This window comes from Salmo trutta, chromosome 20, assembly GCF_901001165.1.
Source record: "Salmo trutta chromosome 20, fSalTru1.1, whole genome shotgun sequence".
NCBI lineage: Eukaryota > Metazoa > Chordata > Actinopteri > Salmoniformes > Salmonidae > Salmo > Salmo trutta.
In genome coordinates this window covers 28,728,620-28,754,589 of record NC_042976.1, presented here as the reverse complement: position 1 = coordinate 28,754,589, position 25,970 = coordinate 28,728,620, and the positions used below count along the sequence as shown (strand labels likewise).

Here is a 25,970-nt window from a genome sequence, read left to right as displayed (position 1 = left end):
GTGCGGGCAGCGATCGGTTGAAGAGCATACATTTAGATTCACTTGCATTTAAGAACAGTTGGAGGCCACGGAAGGAGAGTTGTATGGCATTGAAGCTCGTCTGGAGGTTAGTTAACACAGTGTCCAAAGAAGGGCCAGAAGTATACAGAATGGTGACGTCTGCGTAGAGGTGGATCATAGAATCACCAGCAGCAAGAGCGACATCATTGATGTATACAGAGAAGAGAGTTGGCCCGAGAAATGAACCCTGTGGCACCCCCATAGAGACTGCCAGAGGTCCGGACAACAGGCCCTCCAATTTGACACACTGAACTCTGTCTGAGAAGTAGTTGGTGAACCAGGCAAGGCAGTCATTTGAGAAACCAAGGCTGTTGAGTCTGCCGATGAGAATGTGGTGATTGACAAAGTCGAAAGCCTTGGCCATGTCAATGAATACAGCTGCATAGTATTGTCTCTTATCGATGGCGGTTATGATATCGTTTAGGACCTTGAGCGTGGCTGAGGTGCACCCATGACCAGCTCGGAAACCAGATTGCATAGTGGAGAAGGTACGGTGGGATTCGAAATGGTCGGTGATCTGTTTGTTAACTTGGCTTTCGAAGACCTTAGAAAGGCAGGGTAGGATAGATATAGGTCTGTAGCAGTTTGGGTCTAGAGTGTCTCCCCCTTTGGGGAGGGGAATGACCGCGGCAGCTTTCCAATCTTTGGGGATCTCAGACAATATGAAAGAGAGGTTGAACAGGCTAGTAATAGGGGTTGCAACAATTTCGGCGGATAATTTTAGAAAGAGAGGGTCCAGATTGTCTAGCCCGCCTGATTTGTAGGGGTCCAGATTTTGCAGCTCTTTCAACATATCAGCTATCTGGATTTGGGTGAAGGAGAAATCGGGGAAGCTTGGGCAAGTTGCTGTGGGGGGTGCAAGGCTGTTGACCGGGGTAGGGGTAGCCAGGTGGAAAGCATGGCCAGCCGTAGAGAAATGCTTATTGAAATTCTCAATTATGGTGGATTTATTGGTGGTGACAGTGTTTCCTAGCCACAGTGCAGTGGGCAGCTGGGAGGAGGTGCTCTTATTCTCCATGGACTTTAGTGTCCCAGAACTTTTTGGAGTTGTGCAACAGGATGCAAATTTCTGTTTGAAAAAGCTAGCTTTTGCTTTCCTAACTGCCTGTGTATATTGGTTCCTAACTTCCCTGAAAAGTTGCATATCGCGGGGGTTATTCGATGCTAATGCAGTACGCCACAGAATGTTTTTATGCTGGTCAAGGGCAGTCAGGTCTGGAGTCAATCTTCAAAATGTTTTGGAATGTGATGTTTTGGTTCCTCTAGGCCAATTCAGAATGCTGATTGAGGACCTTTTAACTGATGAATGTCTTTGTTTTATGACTGTGTTTTTCTTTCTGTTTGCATTTTGTATTTTTATTTTGGGGTGTGTATTTTCTGCAATTTATGTAATTCAGGGATCATCTGTAAAAGTGACCTTGGTCTCCTGACCTTGGTCTCCCTGATAAAATAAAATAACCCAGCAGCCACAGTAGGCCAGACTCATCCTGGTCACTACCACGATCCTCTAATACATGGCCTAGTGGCCACTGTACCTCTTTTTTTGTTGTGTAGCAGTTTCCCGCTACTAGAATACTGTGTTTCCCGCTACTAGAATACTGCTTTTGGTCAGTTACTATTTTCCTCCTCGAGGACAACTGTTGATTTTGCAGCAGGAGTATTCACATACTACAAGCAGCACTAATGTTAATTGTTATGTAGTTAAGAAGCCAATAATCACTAGAGAAGACTGTTTGCCAGGTTAAATATTCTGCATCCAGAAATATCCTGTTCCTCCCACAGAACCCCTGATCAAACACGCTTCCCATCACCTCAGGCATCCGCTTCCCGCCAATATGAGACACATCTGTAAATGTATTCTCCAAATGGAGAATCACAAGAAGGTCCTACTCTGAATATCCTGTTAACAATACTGCCTCCAAACCTTTGCTTCCCTTTGCAGGTAGGTCAAATATAAAACCCCTGTGTGTGTGTGTGTGTGTGTGTGTGTGTGTGTGTGTGTGTGTGTGTGTGTGTGGGTGCGTGTGCGTGTGCGTGTGTGTGCATTTTCTCTCAACACATTAACCCAAAAAAGTATGGCATTTCCATGGAGACCAAACAACAGGAAATCATAATGAAATATGATATCCCATTGCATTGTGGTCCATAACCCTGAGTCCTTGGCTTCTGGCACAGTAGGGTCAAACAGTCAAGACTAATGCACATGACCTTGCTCATGTACATATGGGACTATAGCTCTCCTTATTACCACACCATATCTCAATTAGTGAGATAGAAAGCAGCACTTTTCCTTATGCAGTCCCACATCTGTTTGGCTACAGAGGAACGTAAATATAATGGTAATAGATTATAAAATCTCACAGGCAAACATCTTAACAAGGAGGCATTGGGGTACAGCTGGGGGATTTCCGAATATACTAGAATATCGAGAGTGCAGCTGCTGTGATTCCTGGGAAAGAGTTGTACTGTAAAGGGAAAACATGGTCAGGGAGATCAGATGGGAATGAGATATTAAACAGATGACATGCTATAGGACGTTCCATGGTCAGTTAATATGTCTAAGCATCTAATCCCTCTGTGCTGAATGACTACCGCCCTGTCGCCTTGACATCCTTAGTAATGAAATGCCTTGAGAAAATTGTGAAAAGTCATATTCTCAGCGTCACCCAGAAGCTCCTCGGCCCATTTCAGTTTGCATATCAGCCCAGCAGAGGAGTTGATGATGCCATTCTTACTCTCCTCAAAAGACATACAGACATCTAGAGGGTGTACTCTCCTCAACATGGTCTACAGACATCTAGAGGATGTACTCTCCTCAACATGGCCTACAGACATCTAGAGGGTGTACTCTCCTCAACATGGTCTACAGACATCTAGAGGATGTACTCTCCTCATCATGGTCTACAGACATCTAGAGGGTGTACTCTCCTCAACAGGGTCTACAGACATCTAGAGGGTGTACTCTCCTCCACATGGTCTACAGACATCTAGAGGGTGTACTCTCCTCAACATGGTCTACAGACATCTAGAGGGTGTACTCTCCTCAACATGGCCTACAGACATCTAGAGGGTGTACTCTCCTCAACATGGTCTACAGACATCTAGAGGGTGTACTCTCCTCAACATGGTCTATAGACATCTAGATGGTGTACTCTCCTCAACATGGTCTACAGACATCTAGAGGGTGTACTCTCCTCAACATGGTCTATAGACATCTAGAGGGTGTACTCTCCTCAACATGGTCTACAGACATCTAGAGGGTGTACTCTCCTCAACATGGTCTATAGACATCTAGAAGGAGCCAACTCCCATGTCAGGGTTTTGTTTGTTGACTTTTCTTCTGCCTTCAACACAATCCAGCCCTACATTCTAGCACAGAGACTCATTCGGGACTTCTCCTTAGATGGGGGGCTGGTTTTGTGGCTGTTGGACTTCCTGAGCCAGTGCTCACAGCGGGTCAAAATAGGTCCCCACGTGTCGAACATACGCAACACCAACACAGGCTCTCCTCAGGGATGTGGTTTGTCCCCACTCCTGTACATCTTGTACACTAATAGTTGTACTAGTTTCCATCCTGACAGACACCTCGTTAAGTTCGCTGATGACACTGCCTTGATCAGCCTGTTGCATGATGACGAGGAACACCATGGCCCGGTCCTTTTTTATTTCACCTTTATTTAACCAGGTAGGCTACAACTTGTTCTCAACTAGCCTACCTGGTTATAGTTAATTGTACTATACTGACTCTGTTTTGCAAATCTTTCATTGAGAGTATTTTAACTTTTTGTTTTGTTTGTTGGTTTGGCAATTCCACTGTCAGCCAGTGAAATATGCTGAGAAGGATTATCACCACAGCAAGCAAGGTACTTGGAGTCAAACAGACAGGTCTGAATGAGATATTTAAGGTCAAGGCCCTCTGCAAGGCTCACAAAATAATTTTAGACCCAAGCCACCCCCTGTACCCGGACTTTGAACTACTCTCCTCTGGGCGCAGGTATACGGCACCCCTCGGCATTTCAAGAACTTTGAACATTTCTTCAAATGCAGTCGCAAAAACCATCAAGCTCTATGATGAAACTGGCTCTCATGAGGACGCCACAGGAAAGGAAGACCCAGAGTTACCTCTGCTGCAGAGGATAAGTTTGTTAGAGTTACCAGCCTCAGAAATTGCAGCCCAAATAAATAATTCACTGAGTTCAAGTAACAGAAACATCTCAACAGCAACTGTTTAGAGGAGACTGCGTGAATCAGGCCTTCATGGTCGAATTGCTGCAAAGAAACCACTACTAAAGGACACCTAAAAGAAGAAGAGACTTGCTTGGGCCAAGAAACACGAGCAATGGACATTAGACTGGTGGAAATTTGTCCTTCGGTCTCAAATCCAAATTTGAGATTTTTGGGTCCAACCGCCATGTCTTTGTAAGACACGGTGTGGGTGAACGGATGATCTCCGCATGTGTGGTTCCCACCGTAAATCATGGAGGAGGTGTTATGGTGTGGGGTGCTTTGCTGGTGACACTGTCTGTGATTTATTTAGAATTCAAGGCACACTTAACCTTTATGGCTACCACAGCATTCTGCAGCGATACACCATCCCATCTGGTTTGGGTTTAGTGGGACTGTCATTTGTTTTTCAACTGGACAATGACCCAACACACCTCCAGGCTGTGTAAGAGCTATTTGACCAAGAAGGAGAGTGATAGAGTGCTGCATTAGATGACGTGACTTCCACAATCCCCCGACCTCAAACAAATTGTGATGATTTGGGATGAGTCAATCCACAGAGTGAAGGAAAAGCTCATATGTGGGAACTCCTTCAAAACTGTTGGAAAAGTATTCCAGGTGAAGCTGGTTGCGAGAATGCCAAGAGTGTGCAAAAGTGTCATCAAGGGTGCTGAATAATCTCAAATATAAAATATTTTTTGATTTGTTTAACTTTTTTTGTTTACTACATGATTCCATGTGTGTTATTTCATAGTTTTGATGTCTTCACTATTATTCTACAATATAGCAAAAATAAAGAAAAACCCTTGAATGAGTAGGTGTTCTAAAACGTTTGACCAGTAGTGTATTTAATGGTAACATCTACTTTGGCAAGGAATTAATAAATATGATTTTGATAGGTATAACATGTATGCTATGTAAAAAGCTTAATAATATTCACCTGACATAAAATATGGAATTCTAAAAGGGCACAGTAGCCACATTGACATACACTGAATCTGAAAAAGTTCCAATGCTGAACTGAACACAGGGTAGTCTTGGATGCTGCCTGTCTAAAAATAGCCTGTGTTCTGTCCTTGTATCACTGGTATCAGAGGCTTGGCCAGAAGCAGCACAATACACAGAGGGCCTGAGCCATGTCACATGCTTTCATCAGGCAAAATCTGATAAGAGACTAGGACAACAAGCCTCTTTATCTGGCCCAGAAAATCACTTTATGATATTAAATATCTTATTGTAGATCTGAACCCTCAGACCTCCTGACCATATCTGGCACAAACATTACTGATCAGGGGCAAACAGGACCACACTCAGTATCTGGATAATATGTGTGAAATGTTTGATAATATTTGTGATATCAACAGATTGGTATTTTCTGGGTGACCTCAATATTGACTGGCATTCATCAAGCTGCCTACTCAAGAAAAAGCTTCAAACTTTCAGTGCCTGCAACCTGGTTCAGGTTATCAGTAAACCTACTAGGGTATTTACAAACAGCACAGGAATGAAATCATCCATATGTGTTGATCACATCTTTACTAATGCTGCAGAAATCTGCTCCAAAGCAGTATCCAAATCCATTGGATGCAGCTTTTGACATTATCGATTATAATCTGCTGCTGGAAAAATGTGTTATGGCTTTACTGTCGAACAGAACAGAGAGTGTTCTTTAATGGAAGGCTCTCCAACATATTCCAGGCAGAGTCAGGCATTCCCCATGGCAGCTGTCTAGGCCTCTTACTTTTTCAATCTTTCCTAATGACCCGCCACTGTCTCTAAGTAAAGCCCGGGTGTCTATGTATGCTGATGACTCAACACTATACACGTCAGCTACCACAGTAAATTAAATCACTGCAACACTTAACAAAGAGCTGCCATCAGTTTCAGAATGGGTGGGAAGAAATAAGTCAGTTCTAAATATTTTTACAAAACTAAACATCGCATTTGGGACAAATCATTCACTAAACCCTAAACCTCAACTAAATCTTGTAATGAATCATGTGGAAATTGAGCAAGGTCAGGAGTCTAAACTGCTAATAGTAACCCTGGAGCGTAAACTGTCATGATCAAAATATATTGATGCAATAGTAGCTAAGATGGGGAGAGTTTTGTTCATAGTAAAGCACAGCTCTGTCTTCTTAACAACACTATTAACAAGGCAGGTCCAACAGGCCTTAGTTTTGTTGCACCTGGACTACTGTCCAGTCGTGTGGTCAGGTGCCACAAAGAGGGACTTAGGAAAATTAGAATTGGCCCAGAATAGGGAAGAGCGGCTGGCCCTTAAATGTATAAGGAGGGCTAACTTGTATTTGTGAGAAGTATTGACATGTTGAATGCACTGAGCTGTCTGTTTTAAACTACGAGCACACAGCTCGGACACCCATGCATACCCCACAAGACCTGCCACCAGAGGTCTCTTCACAAATCCAGAACAGTACTATACTGAACAAAAATATAACTGCAACATGTAAAGTGTTGGTCCCATGTTAAATTTGCTGAAATAAAAGATCCCAGAAATGTTCCATAAGCACAAAAAACGTATTTCTCTCACATTTTGCATACACATTTGTTTACATCTCTGTTAGTGAGCATTTCTCTTTTGCCAAGATAATCCATCTGTCATAAGCGTCGTTGTATGTAGACCAAAACGCAGCGGGTATGTGAATGCTCATCTTCCTTTTATTGAAGAAAAACCAAACAAAACACTTACACCAAACAAACGACAAAAACAGTCCCGTAAGGTGCTCAGACTATACAAGGGAAACAACCACCCACAAACACAAGAGAAAATTAACCCACTTAAATATGGCCTCCAATTAGAGGCAACGACAACCAGCTTCCTCTAATTGGAGGTCGTTCCAAAACCCAACATAGAAATAGAAAACCCAGATAAACACATCGAAATAGAAAATATAGAACATACACCAAAAACCTTGAAACACACAAAACAAACACCCTCTGCCACGCCCTGACCACACTACAATAACAAACAACCCCTTTTACTGGTCAGGACATGACAGTACCCCCCCCAAAGGTGCAGACCCCGGATGCACCAAAACACAAAACCCCACAAAAAAATAACCCCAAACTAAAGGGAGGGGAGGGTGGCTACCGTCACCGACGGCTCCGGTGCTATATCCCCCCTCCCCAATCCTCCAACTACGGAGGTGGCTCAGGCTCCGGCTTTAGTCCCCATCCTAACCTGCCCACCCCCCTTGAAGGCTCATGGCTGTAGACCACTGCTAAAGGCTCTGGGCTAAGGTGCATCTCTGGAGACCTCGGGCTGAGGCGCGTCTCTGGAGACTCAGGGATGAGGAGCGCCTCTGGAGACTCAGGGATGAGGAGCGTCTCTGGAGACTCAGGGATGAGGAGCGTCTCTGGAGACTCAGGGATGAGGAGCGTCTCTGGAGACTCAGGGATAAGGAGCGTCTCTGGAGACTCAGGGATGTGGGCCGTCTCTGCAGGCTCCAGACTGTGGGCCGTCTCTGCAGGCTCCGGACTGTGGGCCGTCTCTGCAGGCTCCGGACTGTGGGCCGTCTCTGCCGGCTCCGGACTGTGGGTCGTCTCTGCCGGCTCCGGACTGTGGGCCGTCTCTGCCGGCTCCAGACTGTGGGCCGTCTCTGTCGGCTCCGGACTGTAGGACGTCGCCGGAAGCACTGGACGGGGAACTGTCGCCGGAAGCTCTAGACGGGGCACTGTCGCCGGAAGCTCTGGACGGGGAACTGTCGCCGGAAGCTCTGGACGGGGAACTGTCGCCGGAAGCTCTGGACGGGGAACTGTCGCCGGAAGCTCTGGACGGGGAACTGTCGTCGGAAGCTCTGGATGGGGAACTGTCACCGGAAGCTCTGGACGGGGACTGCGCACTGAAGGCCTGATGCGTGGGGCTGGCTTTGGAGGCGCCAGACTAGTGACACGCACCACAGGGCTAGTGCGAGGAGCAGGAACAGGACGTACTGGACTGGGCAGGCACACTAAAGGCCTGGTGCATGGGGCTGGCTTTGGAGGCACCAGAACAGTAACACGCACCACAGGGCTAGTGCGAGGAGCAGGAACTGGATACACTGGGCCTTGACTACGCACTGGAGGTCTGGAGCGCACAGCCTGCACAACCCGTCCTGGCTGGATTGTTACTGTAGCCCGGCACGGGCGGAGTGCTGGCACAGGGCGAACTGGGCTGTGCTGAAGCATGATGGCTGCTGTGCGTAGAGCAGGCGCAGGGTAGCCTGGGCCTAGGAGACGCACTGGCCAGATGTATTGAGCAGGCATACTTCTCCCTGGCTGGATGCCCACTCTAGCACGGCACTTGCGGGGGGCTGATATCGATCGTACCGGACTGTGCGTGCAGATGAGCAAGACCGTGCGCACTTCCGCATAGCACGGTGCTCTCACCGCCAAACGCTCTCCATAATAAGCACGGTTCAGGCCTATTGCCTGACTTGCTCCAACTCCCCATGTGCCCCCCCAAACAATTTTTGGGGCTGCCTCCTCACCTCCTGAAATGGAGGATATAGTGCCTCGTACCTCCGACGCTCAGCCTTTGCTGCCTCCAGCTCCTCCTTCGGGCACCGGTACTCCCCAACCTGGTGCCATGGTCATGCCCCATCCAGGATCTCCTCCCAGGTCCATGACTCCCTATACTTTTCCTGCTGCTCCTTCCTCCGCTGCTTGGTGGGTGGTTCTGTCACAAAGTTCGTCGTCTGAAGAGGAGAAATCATCGGACCAATATGCAGCAGTTAAATTGCTCATCTTCTTATTTATTAAAGAAAGGAAAAAAATACTCATACAAAACAAACAACGAAAACAGTCCCGTAATGTGCTCAGACTATACAAGGGAAACAACCACCCACAAACACAAGAGAAAATTAACCCACTTAAATATGGCCTCCAATTAGAGGCAACGACAACCAGCTTCCTCTAATTGGAGGTCGTTCCAAAACCCCAACATATAAATAGAAAACCCAGATAAACACATAGAAATAGAAAATATAGAACATACACCAAAAACCCCGAAACACACAAAACAAACACCCTCTGCCACACCCTGACCACACTACAATAACAAACAACCCCTTTTACTGGTCAGGACGTGACACCATCCACCTAACAGGTGTGGCATATCAAAAAGCTGATTAAACAGCATGATCCTTACACAGGCGCACCTTGTGCTGGGGACAATAAAAGGCCACTTTAAAATGTGCAGTTTTGTTACACAACACAATGCCACAGATGTCTCAAGTTTTGAAGGAGCTGGCTACGTCCCTTCCGTCTTCAAGAGACGAGAGTTGCACCCCTTCTGAAAAAACCTACACTCGATCCCTCCGATATCAACAACTACAGACCAGTATCCCTTCTTTCTTTTCTCTCCAAAACACTTGAACGTGCCGTCCTTGGCCAGCTCTCCTGCTATCTCTCTCAGAATTACCTTCTTGATCCTAATCAGTCAGGTTTCAAGACTGGGCATTCAACTGAGACTGCTCTTCTCTGTGTCACGGAGGCTCTCCGCACTGCTAAAGCTAACTCTCTCTCCTCTGCTCTCATCCTTCTAGACCTATCTGCTGCCTTTGATACCGCGAACCATCAGATCCTCCTCTCCACCCTCTCCGAGCTGGGCATCTCCGGCGCGGCCCACGCTTGGATTGCGTCCTACCTGACAGGTCGCTCCTACCAGGTGGCGTGGCGAGAATCTGTCTCCGCACCACGTGCTCTCACCACTGGTGTCCCCCAGGGCTCTGTTCTAGGCCCTCTCCTATTATCACTATACACCAAGTCACTTGGCTCGGTCATATCCTCACATGGTCTCTCCTATCATTGCTACGCAGACGACACACAATTAATCTTCTCCTTTCCCCCTTCTGATAACCAGGTGGCGAATCGCATCTCTGCATGTCTGGCAGACATATCAGTGTGGATGACGGCTCACCACCTCAAGCTGAACCTCGGCAAGACGGAGCTGCTCCTCCTCCCGGGGAAGGACTGCCCGTTCCATGATCTCACCATCACGGTTGAAAACTCCCTTGTGTCCTCCTCCCAGAGTGCTAAGAACCTTGGCGTGACCCTGGACAACACCCTGTTGTTCTCCACTAACATCAAGGCGGTGACCCGATCCTGTAGGTTCATGCTCTACAACATTCGCAGAGTACGACCCTGCCTCACACAGGAAGCGGCGCAGGTCCTAGTCCAGGCACTTGTCATCTCCCGTCTGGATTACTGCAACTCTCTGTTGGCTGGGCTCCCTGCCTGTGCCATTAAACCCCTACAACTCATCCAGAACGCCGCAGCCCGTCTGGTGTTCAACCTTCCCAAGTTCTCTCACGTCACCCCGCTCCTCCGCTCTCTCCACTGGCTTCTAGTTGAAGCTCGCATCCGCTACAAGTCCATGGTGCTTGCCTACGGAGCTGTGAGGGGAACGGCACCTCCGTACCTTCAGGCTCTGATCAGGCCCTACACCCAAACAAGGGCACTGCGTTCATCCACCTCTGGCCTGCTCGCCTCCCTACCTCTGAGGAAGCACAGTTCCCGCTCAGCCCAGTCAAAACTGTTCGCTGCTCTGGCACCCCAATGGTGGAACAAGCTCCCTCACGACGCCAGGACAGCGAAGTCAATCACCACCTTCCGGAGACACCTGAAACCCCACCTCTTTAAGGAATACCTGGGATAGGATAAAGTAATCCTTCTAACCCCCCCCCCCCCCCACAAAAGATTTAGATGCACTATTGTAAAGTGGTTGTTCCACTGGATATCTTAAGGTGAATGCACCAATTTGTAAGTCGCTCTGGATAAGAGCGTCTGCTAAATGACTTAAATGTAAATGTACAATTGGCATGCTGACTGCAGGAATGTCCAACAGAGCTGATGCCAGAACACTGAATGTTAATTTATCTACCAAAAGCTGCCTCCAACGTTGTTTTAGAGAATATTGCAATACGTCCAACTGGCCTCACAACTGCAGACCCCGTCTATGGCGTCGTGTGGGCGAGCGGTTTGCTGATGTCAACGTTGTAAAAAGAGTGCCTCATGGTGGCGGTGGTGGTTATGGTATGGGCAGGCATAAGCTTCAGAACACAACGAACACAATTGCATTTTAGAGAATGGCAATTTGAATGCACAGAGATACTTTGAGATACTCATTGTTGTGCCATTCATCCGCCGCCATCACCTCATGTTTTCGCATGATAACGCACGGCCCCATGTCACAAGGTTCTGTACACAATTCCTGGAAGCTGAAAATGTTCAAGTTCTTCCATTGCCTGCATACTCACCAGACATGTCACCAATTGAGCATGTTTGGGATGCTCTGGATCGACATGTATGATGGTGTGTTCCAGTTCCCGACAATATTCAGCAACTTTGCAAAGCCATTAAAAAAGGAGTGGGACAACATTCCATAGGCCATAATCAACAGCCCGATCAACTCTATGGCTGTTTCATTTGAGTTTCATTTAAGGACAAAAATATTGACAGCTGTGCCATACAGGTGTGTATGGTAATTCCCCGACTCATGGTGTATGAACTAATACACAAAACAAAGCTTGATTCAACAGTTGTTAATTCAAGCTCATGATCGGTAATAGTTATTTCTGAAAACACTAGATAGATGTCCGAGTACTAACTATTCAAAATGTTGTGTGTGTGTGTGTATATATACAGTACCAGTCAAAAGTTTGGACACACCTACTCATTCAAGGGTTTTTCTTTGTTTTTACTATTTTCTACATTGTATAATAATAGTGAAGACATCAAAACTATGAAATAACACATATGGAATTATGTAATAACCAAAAAAGTGTCAAAATATATTTTAGATTTTTCAAAGTAGCCACCCTTTGCCTTGATGACAGCTTTGCACACTCTTGGCATTCTCTCAACCAGCTTCACCTGCAATGCTTTTCCAACCATCTTGAAGGAGTTCCCACATATGCTGAGCACTAATTGGCTGCTTTTCCTTCACTCTGTGGTCCAACTCATCCCAAACCATCTCAATTCGGTTGAGGTCGGGTGATTGTGGAGGCCAGGTCATCTGATGCAGCACTCTATCACTCTCCTTCTTGGTCAAATAGCCCTTACACAGCCTGGAGATGTTTTGGGTCATTGTCCTGTTGAAAAACAAATGATAGTCCCACTAAGCGCAAACCAGAATGGATGGCGTATCGCTGCTGAATGCTGTGGTAGCCATGCTGGTTAAGTGTGCCTTGAATTCTAAATAAATCACAGACAGTGTCACCAGCAAAGCACCCCCACACCATCACACCTCCTCCTACATGCTTCATGGTGAGAAACACACATGCGTAGATCATTCGTTCACCACCTCTGCGTCTCACAAAGACACGGCAGTTGGAACCAAAAATCTCACACTTGGACTCATCAGACCAAAGGACAGATTTCCACCTGTCTAATGTCCGTTGCTTGTGTTTCTTGACCCAAGCAAGTCTCTTCTTCTTATTGGTGTCCTATAGTAGTGGTTTCTTTGCAGCAATTTGACCATGAAGGCCTGATTCACGCAGTCTCCTCTGATCAGTTGATGTTGAGATGTGTCTGTTACTTGAACTCTGTGAAGTATTTATTTGGACTGCAATTTCTGAGGCTGGTAACTCTAATGAACTTATCCTCTGCAGCAAAGGGTCTTCCTTTCCTGTGGCGGTCCTCATGAGAGCCAGTTTCATCATAGCGCTTGATGGTTTTTGCGACTGCACTTGAAGAAACTTTAATAGTTCTTGACATTTTCCACATTGACTGACCTTCATGTCTTAAAGTAATGATGGACTGTCTTTTCCCTTTCCTTATTTGAGCTGTTCTTGCCATAATATGGACTTGGTCTTTTACCAAATAGAGATATCCTCTGTATACCACCCCTACCTTGTCACAACACAACTGGGCTAATAAAACAATTCTGATAAAAATAAATAACAATGTGCACATTTTATGGACATTTTAAAAAGTGTGTAATTATTACATTTCTATGAATTTGATATTCAAAATGTTTCTAGTAAGTGACTATCTCAGGAATAGATTAACGAGTTGTCATCACTGTGTAATTTTTTTTACATTAAATAAGAACTTATCAACAAAAAAATTGCCCTGCCTCAACTGTCTTTCACCTACTGTACCCATTGACTGTAATGCCATTTAAAAAAAATATTTACTTCCTGAAGACCACTACAGTAGACAACAGAGGACAAAAACATTTTTGGTAACATGTTTTTTTTCTCACCCCAAACACTTTGACTTATGTTACTTAAAAACAAAAGTGCAAATACCAAACTTTTTGGGGGGTCTCAGGAGGTTATTAAATCTGACTACTCTATGTGGCCTTCTATGGAAATTGTCTTTCTGGGCCGCATGTCAAAAACTGTAGGAGCAGTCGAAACCGTGCGTCTAGACTGGAACCTGCCCCTTGATTCATGCAGGAACCAATGGCATACTCGAGGGGGGCGTTCCTGCAAATGGAATGCCTATATGCAGGAACGCCCGCAGTTGCGGGCTGCAACTATTACCTAGAAATGCTCGAGTTGAGCTGACACGCCCACTGCCCGTAGAAAATCCGCATCCATAACCGTAAATGTACGCGTGCACACAACTGTCCCCTCGAAACATATTTATTAGCTGAATGCGTGCCTGGAACTTGAACCAATGCGCAATCGGCCTACTGTACCCTCTTACATGCTGACCACACCGAACAAGGTCAGTGGTGGTAATGCACCAAATTTATGAAAGTTGCCAATCGCAATATAAAGTCAAGAGAAGAAAAAGCCTAGGAGGGGAGATGACTAGAAACGATTCAGTTGACCGTTTTATGTGTGGATTAATTGTCGGAGTAGAGGACCTTGTGCATTTCAGGTAAATTAACAACTCAATGTTTATATCCCAGGACAAATTAGCTAGCAAGTGTAAACTAGCTAGCTAAATTGCATAAATGTGTAATGCTTTTCGACCTGTCCCCAAATGAATGTAATTGGTTGAGTTTGTTTTGATATTTTAACCTGCGTCTCGGTGATCGCGTTTGGTGTGGGGGGACAAAATAAATGTATGCATGATTGCGCACGCGCACATCCGGTTTGGGTTCCGTGTTATGCATGTGCTAATAGCGCAATTTAAATCATTCAAATGTTAAGTCGACGACTTGTCAACAATACTCCCCCCATGAAGAGTTGCAAATAAAACTTACTGCGTCAACTCCTGATGCTAGGATGGCCACGGAAAGAAATAGAAACAGAAACCTAAAAGAAAAGGGAGAGTAATACACATTTAATACACATTTTACATGGACAATTGCTTCACATAACCGGGCCCATTGAGAACACATTGTCACTTACTTCAGGCTCTTCAGTTCAATCTGGTGTCTTGTCTGCATTGTCCCGCTCATCCGAACTTCAAACTTCATTCTTACTGCGCCTATCTTCTTCTCCAGGTGCGATTGCCCTAATGCATATCGGGCGGGCCACGAACGAAACTGAGACAAAAAAATGCCATTTATTTGTTGAACTGGACATTATAAAAGTACATTTAGAATATCAAAACGTTTGACACCGTTCGCCCCACGAGTGCGTAAACGTTTGTGAAAGGTACCTATTTTTGGTGGACAACATTATTCAATGAATTGATTTACACATGATATTCATATAAAATGGATGCAGTTAGAAATAGCTTTCAAGAATGGTTGGATTTGGAAAGCGACTTTGTCTGTAGGCTTTACGCATGGGCTGTCATACCCCTGTAGGCTATTAACAATGGAAATGGCAAAACAACATAAGACCTCTAGTCTGTAGCTATTGAACGAGACAACAATTAGCACAAAAAGCACTTACAGTCGTTGTGTGCACTCTTCCAGGGACGTGTTGCGCTGTCGGGGAAGAGTCTCGCGGCAAGAACTCAAATCACCGCACAGTTGTCCCGGTCGCTCGCGCACCACACTATCCTCAAATGTACAGACAAAATTACCAATAGACTGAGGGCAGTCTTTCTCCTAACAGTCAAAAGTTGAAGTGGTCCTTTGTAACAGGGCTGTGTCCGTGCGTATGGGTGAGGGTGGTCGTAAATAGGGGGTGGGGTGGACGAGAAACAAGAACAAGTTGCATTGCTCAGAAGCTCACAACGTCTTGGGCAAAGATGCAGCCCAACGCACTGCACATGATCTGCTGGTAATCTACATTCCCCCTGAAGAACAAGAACGTTTCAACAAGTGGTCTTTAGTGGGCATTCGGCACAGTTGTACATACGTGTCCATTGCACCCCATCGCAATGATGGTCCATAGTGGTACGCTGGTTCTGTTGGTGGCTGTATCCTACACTATATTTCGGACAGAGGCTAAGGTAAGGGCAATTTAACTAACTTTTTAAATGAACATGTACAAACTGTATTATGTTACTACTATCTATGTGTCAACTTGAGAAGTAGGCTATAAGTTGTGTGTTTAGAGTTTGGAGTTTTGTGAGGCACACTCATGGTGCGCTCCATGTCTCTCCAAGACTCAGCAGTGACCAGTGAGTGCGTGTGTTATGTTGTAAAATGTATTGGAACTTATCCATTTCTAATATTGCAATATATAGAGCTATGCAGTAGTTGTGAATATTGCCAAACATTGTTATGTCCAAACTCAGGGTAGCAAATTCTTAGGACTTATCACCATTTATCAGGATCATATTGGACATCCAATGAATGCTTCAGAATTACAATTAAAAACATAGACAGATTTTCTTTGGATTTTTATGTGAAAAACAAACACAACAAACACATACGTGCTCCAAATATATAAACATATTCATTATATTTTGGTTATTAAAATACTTACATTAGACATCATGATACTCTGAATGTAATTGATTCACCTTCACAATACATGCTGCTCTGACTTATTCTGGCATCCTACCTCCAGAGCAAGGCTGCATGGTCAGTCACAGGGTTTAATGTGGGTCTGAGAATCTCTACAGAGACATTATTCTGCTAGGAGCGCTCTGTTCTGTCTGTTTTTGACAGTAGCTTACATGCAGCTCTGTGACGAGTAAAGCTCTGTATTTCATATTACAGTAAACCTAATGTAATATCAATACAGTATCATTATTTAGATATCAGTCACTTTAAAAGATAATTCAAAAGGTTCAATAAATAAGAAATAAAATGAATAAGTCATCAAATCATTGCTAAAACGGGCAGATCAAATCAAAAGGAAAATCAAATAGTCAAAGGAAAGCGGGGGAGAAGGGAAATCAATACATATTTCTTGGATGTTTGCTTTCATTTCACAGTGTGAGGGAATCTTGCTTGAGATTGGGGTGTTTGCTTGAGTGGTTGGTCTGGTTATATGGTTGGCAGTCTGTATGTGTCCTTTTGTTGGGGCAGGAGAAGGGGTGGGGTCTGGGCTCGCAGCAGTTGGGTAGGGTGGCAGTTAGTTTGGCCGCTGCTGTATCCAGGGTTGGCAAAGGGGTTGATGCTGGTTCTGGTGTTGGGACTGTGCACCGAGAACCAGGATCAGGAAAACAAGGGACTGCTGTAGGTGCTGGGTCGGGATCTGGGTCTGTTGAGCAGGAGGAAGGACAACCTGAGGAGCAAACAGACACACAAAGAAGCCCTTGACCCGGAGATCAGTGGTGGCATTTCTCTGTGGCCGGCTCCCTCCGGGTGAAGGTCGGATGTTCGGTCTCATCTGGTGGTCTGGTGCTGGGACTGGTCCTTGAAATCGGGAACTGGGTTGGTGCTGGTACTGTGACTGGGCCTGCAGAGGGGAGGAAGGACAACCTGATGATTAAGCAGGCACACAAGGTAGCCCACAAGGTAGCAGGCACACAGGCACTCCCCTGTGGTCCGCCCACTCCGGGTGGAGGTCTGATGTTTGGTCCCTCCTCTGCACCTTGTCTGGTGGTCTGCTGCTGGGACAGGTACTGGAAACCGGGAACTGGGCAGAGGGGAGGAAGGTCAATGATGGCACTCCCCTGTGGTCTGCCTTCTCCGGGTGAAGGTTAGAGTTTGGTGCTGTGACTGGGCCTGCAGAGGGGAGGAAGGATAACCTGATGATCAAGCAGGCACACAAGGGAGCCCCTAGACCTGGAGGTCAGTGGTGGTACTCCCCTGTGGTCTGCTCGCTTTGGGTGAAGAATAGATGTTTGGTCCTTCTTCTGCGCCTCGTCTAGTGTTCTAGTGCTGGGACTGGTGCTGGATCTGCAGAGGGGAGGAAGGACAACCTCAGAGTGAGCAGACACACCTGGAAGCCAGTGACTCGGAGGTCAATGGAGGCAGTCCCCTGTGGTCAGGTCGCTCCAGCCGTAGGTTGGTATCTTTAAGGCAGTGTTTCCCAAACTCGGTCCTCTGGACCCCAAGGAGTGCTTTTTTTTTGCCCAAGCCCGACACAGCTGATTCAAATAATCAACTAATCATGAAGATTTTATTATTTGAGTCTTCTGTGTTGTGCTAGGGCAAAAATATTAAATGTTCACCCCTTGGGGTCCTGAAGACCGAGTTTGGGAAACACGGCTTTACGGGGGTCCTTCCTCAGCACCCCTGTTGTGGTGGTGTTCTCTGAGTCTGGTCTGGTCTCTCCTTCTGTTGAACTGCTCCGGATGGTTGGCGGTTAGATGGTCCTTGTCTGGATGGTGGCCTGAGAAGGGCTGATGGAAAAAAGTAGGGGAGGAGTGCTGTGGGCCAGGGGGGAAGTAAAGCCTAGTCACGGCAGCGTGTGTATATGTACTGTATGTTCATATGGCATACCTACTTCTGTATCTCTCTGCTTTTTTAATAGTTTGTAAATTAACTCTAAGCTTTCAGAAATATATTTAACTATATAGAAGCCTGTGGTCAGTTAATTTGTGTGTCAGTGTGTATCTATATCAGCTGCAAGTGTCTGCACCATCCAACACTTCACTTCCATACACTGACAGACAGCTCACATTGCATTTCTCTGTTACCTCTTAAATGTCCAGTGTGTCTTTTATCACAGCCTGGCTGTGCTCTGGTAATGTGTAGAGAATGCTGAACATGCAGCCCCCCACCTCCCCTCCCATCCATAGGGACATGGCTATACATTTTCATTAGCTGGGAAGGCAGTGGTATATGGATGGTTAAGAGAGTATTACTGTCAAGACATAGACTGTTTGGACAGGTTGACTGGAGCCATAACTCCCCTATCTACTTGAAAGAAGGTTTAGAAAGGATAGAGGGCAGACATGTACATAAATTACAGTGTTATTAGTCTATTAGTACTTAAAGGGATACTTCAGGGTTCTGGCCCTTTATCTACTACCCCAGAGTCAGATGAACTCGTGGATATCATTTTTATGTCTCTGCACCCAGATGAAGGAAGTTAGAGGTAGTTTCATGAGCCAATGCTAACTAGTGTTAGCACAATGCCTGGATGTCTATGGTATCTGCTAGCATGCTAGCAGTTACCACAGACTTTCAGTCATTGAGCTACCGCTAGTTAGCAACTTCCTTCAAACTGCACAGAGAGACATAAAAATGGTGTTCATCTGACTCTGGGGAAGTAGATAAAGGGCCTCATTGCCAACATCCTGAAGTATCCCTTTAACACTGCATTTACATTTTTGATAAGAAGAAATAAGTAAATCTGCCCCACAGATTGATCTCTGTGTGTGTGTGTTTGTAGCATGCGTGCATGTGGGTTTGTAGCAAGGTTATTATAATTTTGTGATTCAATATTTGTTTTTATTTCTATTAGTTAGATTTGTATTTTAAATGCAGTTGCAGTTAGTTTTCAGACTTGATTTACTAGTTTTTGTTTAGTTTCTTTGTGATGCATATATTTAGATTGTTTTTATTTTTAGTGTTGGGGACAGAAAGTAGCCTATGCATGGGAAGCTAGTAGTCATTTATGCGTTGTAGGCTTATAGTTCATTTTTTGGGATGTCACTTCTTGCCACTTGCAGTCAGTAATAAGGTGATGGGCCAGGATCATAGACTTGGATAGATATAACATCTCTGTATCTGTGTCATAATGGCGTCTGGGGAGCCATTGAGGCCATCTCATCATGAAATAGTACATTTTCTTCTTCACAAGTAAAATTAATTGGCTGATCCCTCCTGATGACCCGTCTGTCACCACTCATGCCAACCAATGATCAGCCAAAAACACAGGCTTTTGGCCACTATAGGACTCCACACAACTCCATGGCCAGGACATAGTTTTGGTTAGGTTTAAATGATAAAGCAATCTTAATGTGACTTGGATTTAAATGATAAGTGCCTAGACTGGTGCAAGAAATATGGTGTAAGGAAACGCTTTTGCCCATGTTTACACCAATCCAATGCTTTTTAAAACTTTGGTAGTAGATGTAAGAAGAATCAGGTACACAAATTAAGTCATGGCACATTTAACATGTTATGTTTATGTGATATTAATCATATATCACTGACTAACCCCGTAGCGTTAATAAAAACAGCTGCAGCAAAAACATAATCAATACAACACTTCTTCACAAATCTATCAGTTGACAGCCAGCCAGCTTGTGTGTGTGTTTTCTGTTCAACCAAACAAGATTTTCTGGTTTATCTTCAAGCAGACTTTGCGTTCCAGAGAGGTGGTCCTTTGTTTTCTCAAGACTGATGACAGGCTGAATATTCTCTCCACGAACGCTTGGGATGACCTCAGACACAATATTTGGTGTGAATATTTGGTGCGAGGAAGCTATAATTCTGAATAACTGTGGTCGAGATGCTTGCTGAATTCAACGTGCTGGCATCTTGCGGGATTCCTGCTGCTTTCACGGCTGTACTCTCTGATTTGCTGAAGTACACAAGACTCTGCTTCCTTCATCAGTGGCGCCATCTCTGTTGCGCGAAGTGCCAGAGACGCACTTGGGTCCATATGGAAAGCTGCTGCAGGGGTTGGATCGAAGTTGGCTGCCAGAGAATTCCGTACGCATGTGAAGCGCTCACACAGTAACTTCAGGAGGACCCTTGCCAACTGTTTTGCAACAGTAGTTGACTGCAAGTGTGCCTCAAGGTTGAGAAGACACGACACCACATCAGACAGATTGAAGTTGGTCGGTGTGGATTGCGAACAGCTTCAGCAACTTCACAAGCTGCGCTAGCTTAGCCGAGTCGCTGGTCAGCAAGTTGGTCAGAGTGGATTGCGAACAGCTCTAGCAACTTCACAAGTTGCTCTAGCTTGGCCCAGTTACGCTCTGTGCTCACCCTCTGATTTCTTTCCTGTTAGCTAGTGATAGTGACGCACAAGCGAGACCAATTTGAAACAACAGCATCTACTGATCACATAAAAAAAATCTACCTGCAATAGAGCTTGTTGGGAAATATGATAATGATTGCTTTTGGCTTAACACTGGTTATAAACACTAACACATTGTTTATTTTACACAAATGAGTGTTAATTTACACTTACAGAGTTAATTTAACACCTGAAACTAGAAATGTTACACTGAAAACTTTCCCAGAAATACTCATGTTGGAATTCTGGTCTGTGATTGAGAATTACTGATAAACAGAGAAGAGAGAAGAAGAGGGGGAGGAAGAAGATGATGAGGGGAGCTTGGAGAAAAACATGTATGCTACATACCATGCTACACACATACCATGCTAATATGGGCCTTTTTAAATCAGTGTGTGTGTGTGTTTGGAAGGAGGACAGTAGGACACTGTACATCTGGACAGACTACCCCCCAGAGATTTAGAGGGCTGAGGAGAGGTGGAAGAGGGAGAGGGGTGGGGAAAGGAAAGGGGAAGGCAAAGTGAACGTGGGTGTGAGAAAAAACATTTGGCAGAACGTTTTGTGTTCTGTTGAATTCAATAGTGTTGTTGTTTGGATGACACCATGGGAATAGAGAAAGAAAGAGCTAGAAAGAGTGAGGGAGAGAGTGAAGAGTTGCAACATTTTCTGCTCATCTGGATCTGCGGTAGGTATGGATTTACGTAAAGTGTTCTGACCCACCCGCGGGAGCTGTGTTTGGATCAACAGCAGGAAGCTTGTGATCCCGGGAAAGATGTTCTCTCCATATGCCCGTCGAGACTAACATAGCCAATAGATAAACAGATTTCTCTCTGAGGAATATTGGGCCTTTCAATACAAGTACTTATTTAGGACGCCCTATTTTGGGGTTGAAAAAAACCCGACCTGGACTGAAATATTGTGCCATAAGTTTCACGTGTGTCCTGCCTTTAGGTTAATGTAAGTCCTGTGATACTGGTCAGTGGCTTGGCTGTACTCCAGCTGTGTTTGTTTTTTTCTGCGTGTGTTTATCGCTTGTTTCTTGAGAGGGAAAAGACCTTGCTACTTACGTGCCTCCGGTTTGGTCTCCCTCTCAATCAGTGGGGCTAACACACACGCATACACTTACAAATCCTCTCTCCCTGGGCGGTCATGGTCAGTCAGGCCAGTGAGTCATCAGTCTCAGGAGGATGAACAGATTACTGGATGGAAAAGATGTGTGTGTGGGATGGGGGGATTGGGAGAGTGGTGGGAATTGAAGATGAACTCCTCAGTGATTCCTAGTTTTTCCTCCTGTTTGGATCATGGTGTTCCCGAGGTCTTCCCAAGGGAGGAAGGCTGGAATGCCAAGGCGGAGGTAGCGGCACTTACTGCTGTTTATCTTCCTGCTCCACCGTGTGTGTGTGTGTGTGTGTTTGTGTGTGTGTGTGTGTGTGTGTGTGTGTGTGTGTGTGTGTGTGTGTGTGTGTGTGTGTGTGTGTGTGTGTGTGTGTGTGTGTGTGTGTGTGTGTGTGTGCCAGAGTGTGATTGTTTGCTAATGTGGATTGTTGGTTGAGAAGATCAGGATTTTGGCTCACTGGGGAACTAACCTCCAACAGACAGTATTGATATTATTTGGGTAAGTTTTATTAGTCGTAATGTACAGGATACATATGCTATACACCGTCCAAAGAAATGCTTACACACAGGTCACAGACACAGCATATGCCTGACACCTGACTCCCCCATTGTAAAAATGCCTACATTTGTGGGAGGTGTGTGTGTGTGTAGTGTATGTGTTTTCATAGGGATCCCTGGGTGGGCTACTCCCAAGTTAATGCTCCTCTGCCCTCAGTCCTCGAGTGTGTCAGGTATGCCCCTCTGTGTGTGTTCCTTCTCTGTGCCAGGCAGGGAGAGGATTAGATGATGGATAATCACAGCGTAACCCCTCTATTAAGCCTGGTTTAAGGCTCAGTCTGATCTGTGATGGTACCACTAAAGCACATGCAGTTCCTCTGTCTCTCTCCCACACAGACTGACAATGGAAATACCTGCCTCTCTGTCTTCTCTCACAATATTAACTCTATACAGTTTATCAGTAATGTCTTTAATATCACATATCCCAACTGAAGATCCACTCTATATGCAACTGGCCTTATCCATAGGATCCCATACTCTATAAGATCCACTATTCCAACAGAATTAAAGGTCCACTCTGTTTACATGAGGCCTAGTCTGTAAGCTCAGCTATCCCAAGAGAGTGGTTAGAGTGAACATGTCCCAAGGTATTGTGTTGACATTTATGGGTGAAGTGGGTGAAACCTAATCCTCAGCTGTAGTTAATGTGTAACGATGTAATACATCCCCTCGTCTGACACTTGGGCAGCAGAAAGGGTGGGGGTGTAAAGAGAGAGGGAAGGAGTGGGTTGATGTAGAGGAAGAAAAGGGTAGGTGAGAGAGAGAGAGAGAGAGAGAGAGAGACTTTAGTCTAGCTCTTTGGGTCTTGACCTAGTCTACTAGCCCCCCCTGTCATCCCTTCCCCTGCCTCAGCCCTCTCTGGTGCTCTCTGCTGGTGATTATAATGAGGCTGATGACTTAACTAGATCTGTTAAGCAATGTTCTGTGTTTTCACCTACTCTGCCATGCTCTGTCATTTTTAGACCCCATAGGTCACCCCAGCCTCTACTTACTAGAGCAGATATGGAGACCAGACCAGGATAAGGCTCAGGGGTCACAGTAACATCATTTATGAATCAGGCAGAATAGAAATGGGTGTCTTAGAGTTACATGTGAGTAACACGGGGAAGCTTTTGTTATTGGAGTCTGTGACCAGGTCAGTAAATGGAAAACACTGTTTGTGTAATTGTGTGTGTGAGTGTGTCAGACGGATGGATATTTGAACTGGCCTAAGAAGGGAACATTTGCTTAGTTTGTGTCCAGTTTCTAAAACAACTTAGGACATCTCCATGGCAACTATCAAAATTCACATCGGTCATGAGCCATTTCTATTTTTGACTCTCTCTCCTTTCTAAATGTTATGTTACACTCTTTGATGTTCTGTTATAAATAATACTTTTTAAAATGTTACAGATAAATGGCCCGTCTGTTTCTCCTCTGCCCCACATCTCCCATCAGTTTAGTTCATGACTGGCTTATTATCTATGTTGTGTGTTTCTAGAACACGTTGGCTAGGTCTCAAGTCTTTAACCTGTGACATTATTAAGTAGTTGTAACCTTTTCAGGCTCTTAAGGGAATGTGCAGGTCATGGCTCATCATTAGGGATATTTCTCTGTTACCTTTCAACTTTTGGAATCACCAGGCAGATTCCCAGGCTCTGGCTTTTTTTAATAATTCAGCAGACAGTGCATACATTTTAATTCTTTTTTTGTACTGATCCCCCATGGGAATCGAACCCACAACCCTGGCGCTACACGGGACTAAATATCACCATACAAATAAAATCTAATTAATAGAAGCTTTCTGGCTGCACAGATTTGTAATGCCTGCCTTACACAGCACATACTGTTCTGTTGATGAATTGACAGCTGTCTGGATGTCTTTCTTGAGATCTGTCCTTCATAAGCCAGAACTGTGTTTCTGTTTTGTTTTTGGCTTGTTTGTGCAGCTGTTTGTCTGTGAAGCTCAGAGAATGCAGTGAATAAGGAGGGAGTGATAACTTACATGCACACACACACACACACACACACACACACACACACACACACACACACACACACACACACACACACACACACACACACACAACTCCCTACGCCCCACACCCCTCACGTGTGTAACTGGGTCACATGGTGAGCTCATGGGGTTAGCCCAGGGTTAGCGGTTTAGGTTCAGACAGGGAGGACCAGAGGTGAACCTCCTGACTTTCTGTCCCCTCTGTCCCCTCTGAGAGAGATGTTTCCCCCTGTCCCTCCCTTCCCCTCTGAGAGAGATGTTTCCTTCTGTCCCTCCCTTCCCCTCTGAAAGAGATAATTTCCCCTTTCGTCACCCTCCATGACTGGGCCCCTTCAAATAGCTTTGTTCCTTCAATATAATTGTTATTGCCATTAGCCCATTATGTTGCTTTGGGGGCCTTTGCCACGCCTAAAACACTGTTTTCCCTTAAAAAAATATATGGGGAAACACTGTAAGACAAGGTGGAAGGGTGTGTGTTTTGAAGCTGAGGTGAGATTGGATGGACATAGACACACCTAAAGTAGAAAAGAGTCAAATCATCTCCATGTTTTGTCAGTGTTATGTTTTAAAGTGGTAGACATACTAACCACCCAGCCCATGTCTAGAAAAATAGAGCAACATTTATCATTTTGCTGTACAGAACATACTGATACCTGTTGAAAGGTCTGCTTGTGTAATATGTTTTAGCGGTCACCCCTCATATCCTCTGTTGTCTGGACCATAAGGTTATGCACTCAAGCCTGACTGGTATATGGCTACTGTACTTTGCAACACACACACACACACACACACAAACACACACACACACACACACACACACACACACACACACACACACACACACACACACACACACACACACTGGTGTATAGTTACTTTACCATACATCAGACATGTTATTAGTTCTTATGGAAGCATGGTGATTTGTGAGAGCAGATTCCTGTTATGGTCCTTCTCTCTGTCATGTGAGTGACTGTAGGCTCTAATTCACACGACCTGAGAACACTGACATAGCCATGACTGGTTCTTTATTCCGCTTTCCTTAAAGAACAGATGCTCAATTCATTTCTCTCAACGTTGCCCTTCTTTTTGTTGTTGCTTGATGTTTCGCCCCGTCGGCTTATTGGACTATTCATTTATTCAGCTTGATATGATTCTATTATATTGCAGATTTCCTGAGCGTTCTGTTGTGGTATCTGACAAGCTAAGCCAGTCATATGATTGTATTTACTTACTTTATATCTCAATCTCTGGGTCACAAGCATCCATAGACATGTACAGTATTGTCTTATAATATGCCCTCTATGCATTGTTGAGCCAGTGTGAAGACAGATTTATCATTTTAACTGAACCTATATCAGAGCCACTCATCAATCCCTGTTATCTCTATTCCCATCTCCTTCAACAAAGAACAGGCATGAGAACAGTGGTGCATGTCAGTTGTAGTGGTCTCTAATGTCATAATGTAGGGTTGTAGACTGGGTGTATGTGATCACTAGGGCCGGGACGATATACTAGGGCTGGGAATTGCCAGGGACCTCACGATACGATATTATCACGATACTTAGGTGCCAATCTCGCAGCTCACGATTCTGTATGTATTGCGATTTGATGTTCAAAACATATTGCTCTGTATGTATGTATGTATGTCACTTATCTCCCTCACTAGCTTTAAGCACCAGCTGTCAGAGCAGCTCACAGATCACTGCACCTGTACATAGCCTATCTATAATTTAGCCCAAACTACTACCTCTTCCCCTACTGTATTTATTTATTTTGCTCCTTTGCACCATATTATTTAGATTTGAACTTTGAACTTTCTTCAAACTACAAATCTACCATTCCAG

At 45.1% G+C, this 25,970-nt stretch overlaps 2 protein-coding genes and 1 long non-coding RNA gene across 3 annotated transcripts in view; 1 reads left to right on the top strand and 2 right to left on the bottom strand.

Moving 5' to 3' along the window:
- col4a2 (collagen, type IV, alpha 2) overlaps window positions 1-15,323 on the bottom strand; it is a 114,553-nt gene extending 99,230 nt beyond the window's left edge. The window contains exons 1-3 of the mRNA XM_029703751.1: window positions 15,087-15,323; window positions 14,595-14,731; window positions 14,447-14,498 (exon numbers count right to left, since the gene is read on the bottom strand). Coding sequence (XP_029559611.1) covers window positions 14,447-14,498; window positions 14,595-14,662 — 120 coding nt within the window. The 5' untranslated portion in view covers window positions 14,663-14,731; window positions 15,087-15,323. The remainder of the gene's footprint in view (window positions 1-14,446; window positions 14,499-14,594; window positions 14,732-15,086) is intronic.
- Window positions 15,324-15,371: 48 nt separating this feature from the next.
- LOC115156302 (collagen alpha-1(IV) chain) overlaps window positions 15,372-25,970 on the top strand; it is a 61,487-nt gene continuing 50,888 nt past the window's right edge. Inside the window, exon 1 of the mRNA XM_029703752.1 lies at window positions 15,372-15,591. Coding sequence (XP_029559612.1) covers window positions 15,520-15,591 — 72 coding nt within the window. The 5' untranslated portion in view covers window positions 15,372-15,519. The remainder of the gene's footprint in view (window positions 15,592-25,970) is intronic.
- On the bottom strand, window positions 15,970-17,669 carry LOC115156338 (uncharacterized). The gene is made up of 2 exons (XR_003868222.1): window positions 17,127-17,669; window positions 15,970-16,991 (listed from the first exon to the last, which is right to left on the bottom strand). It is a non-coding gene; the product is annotated as an uncharacterized LOC115156338 (long non-coding RNA).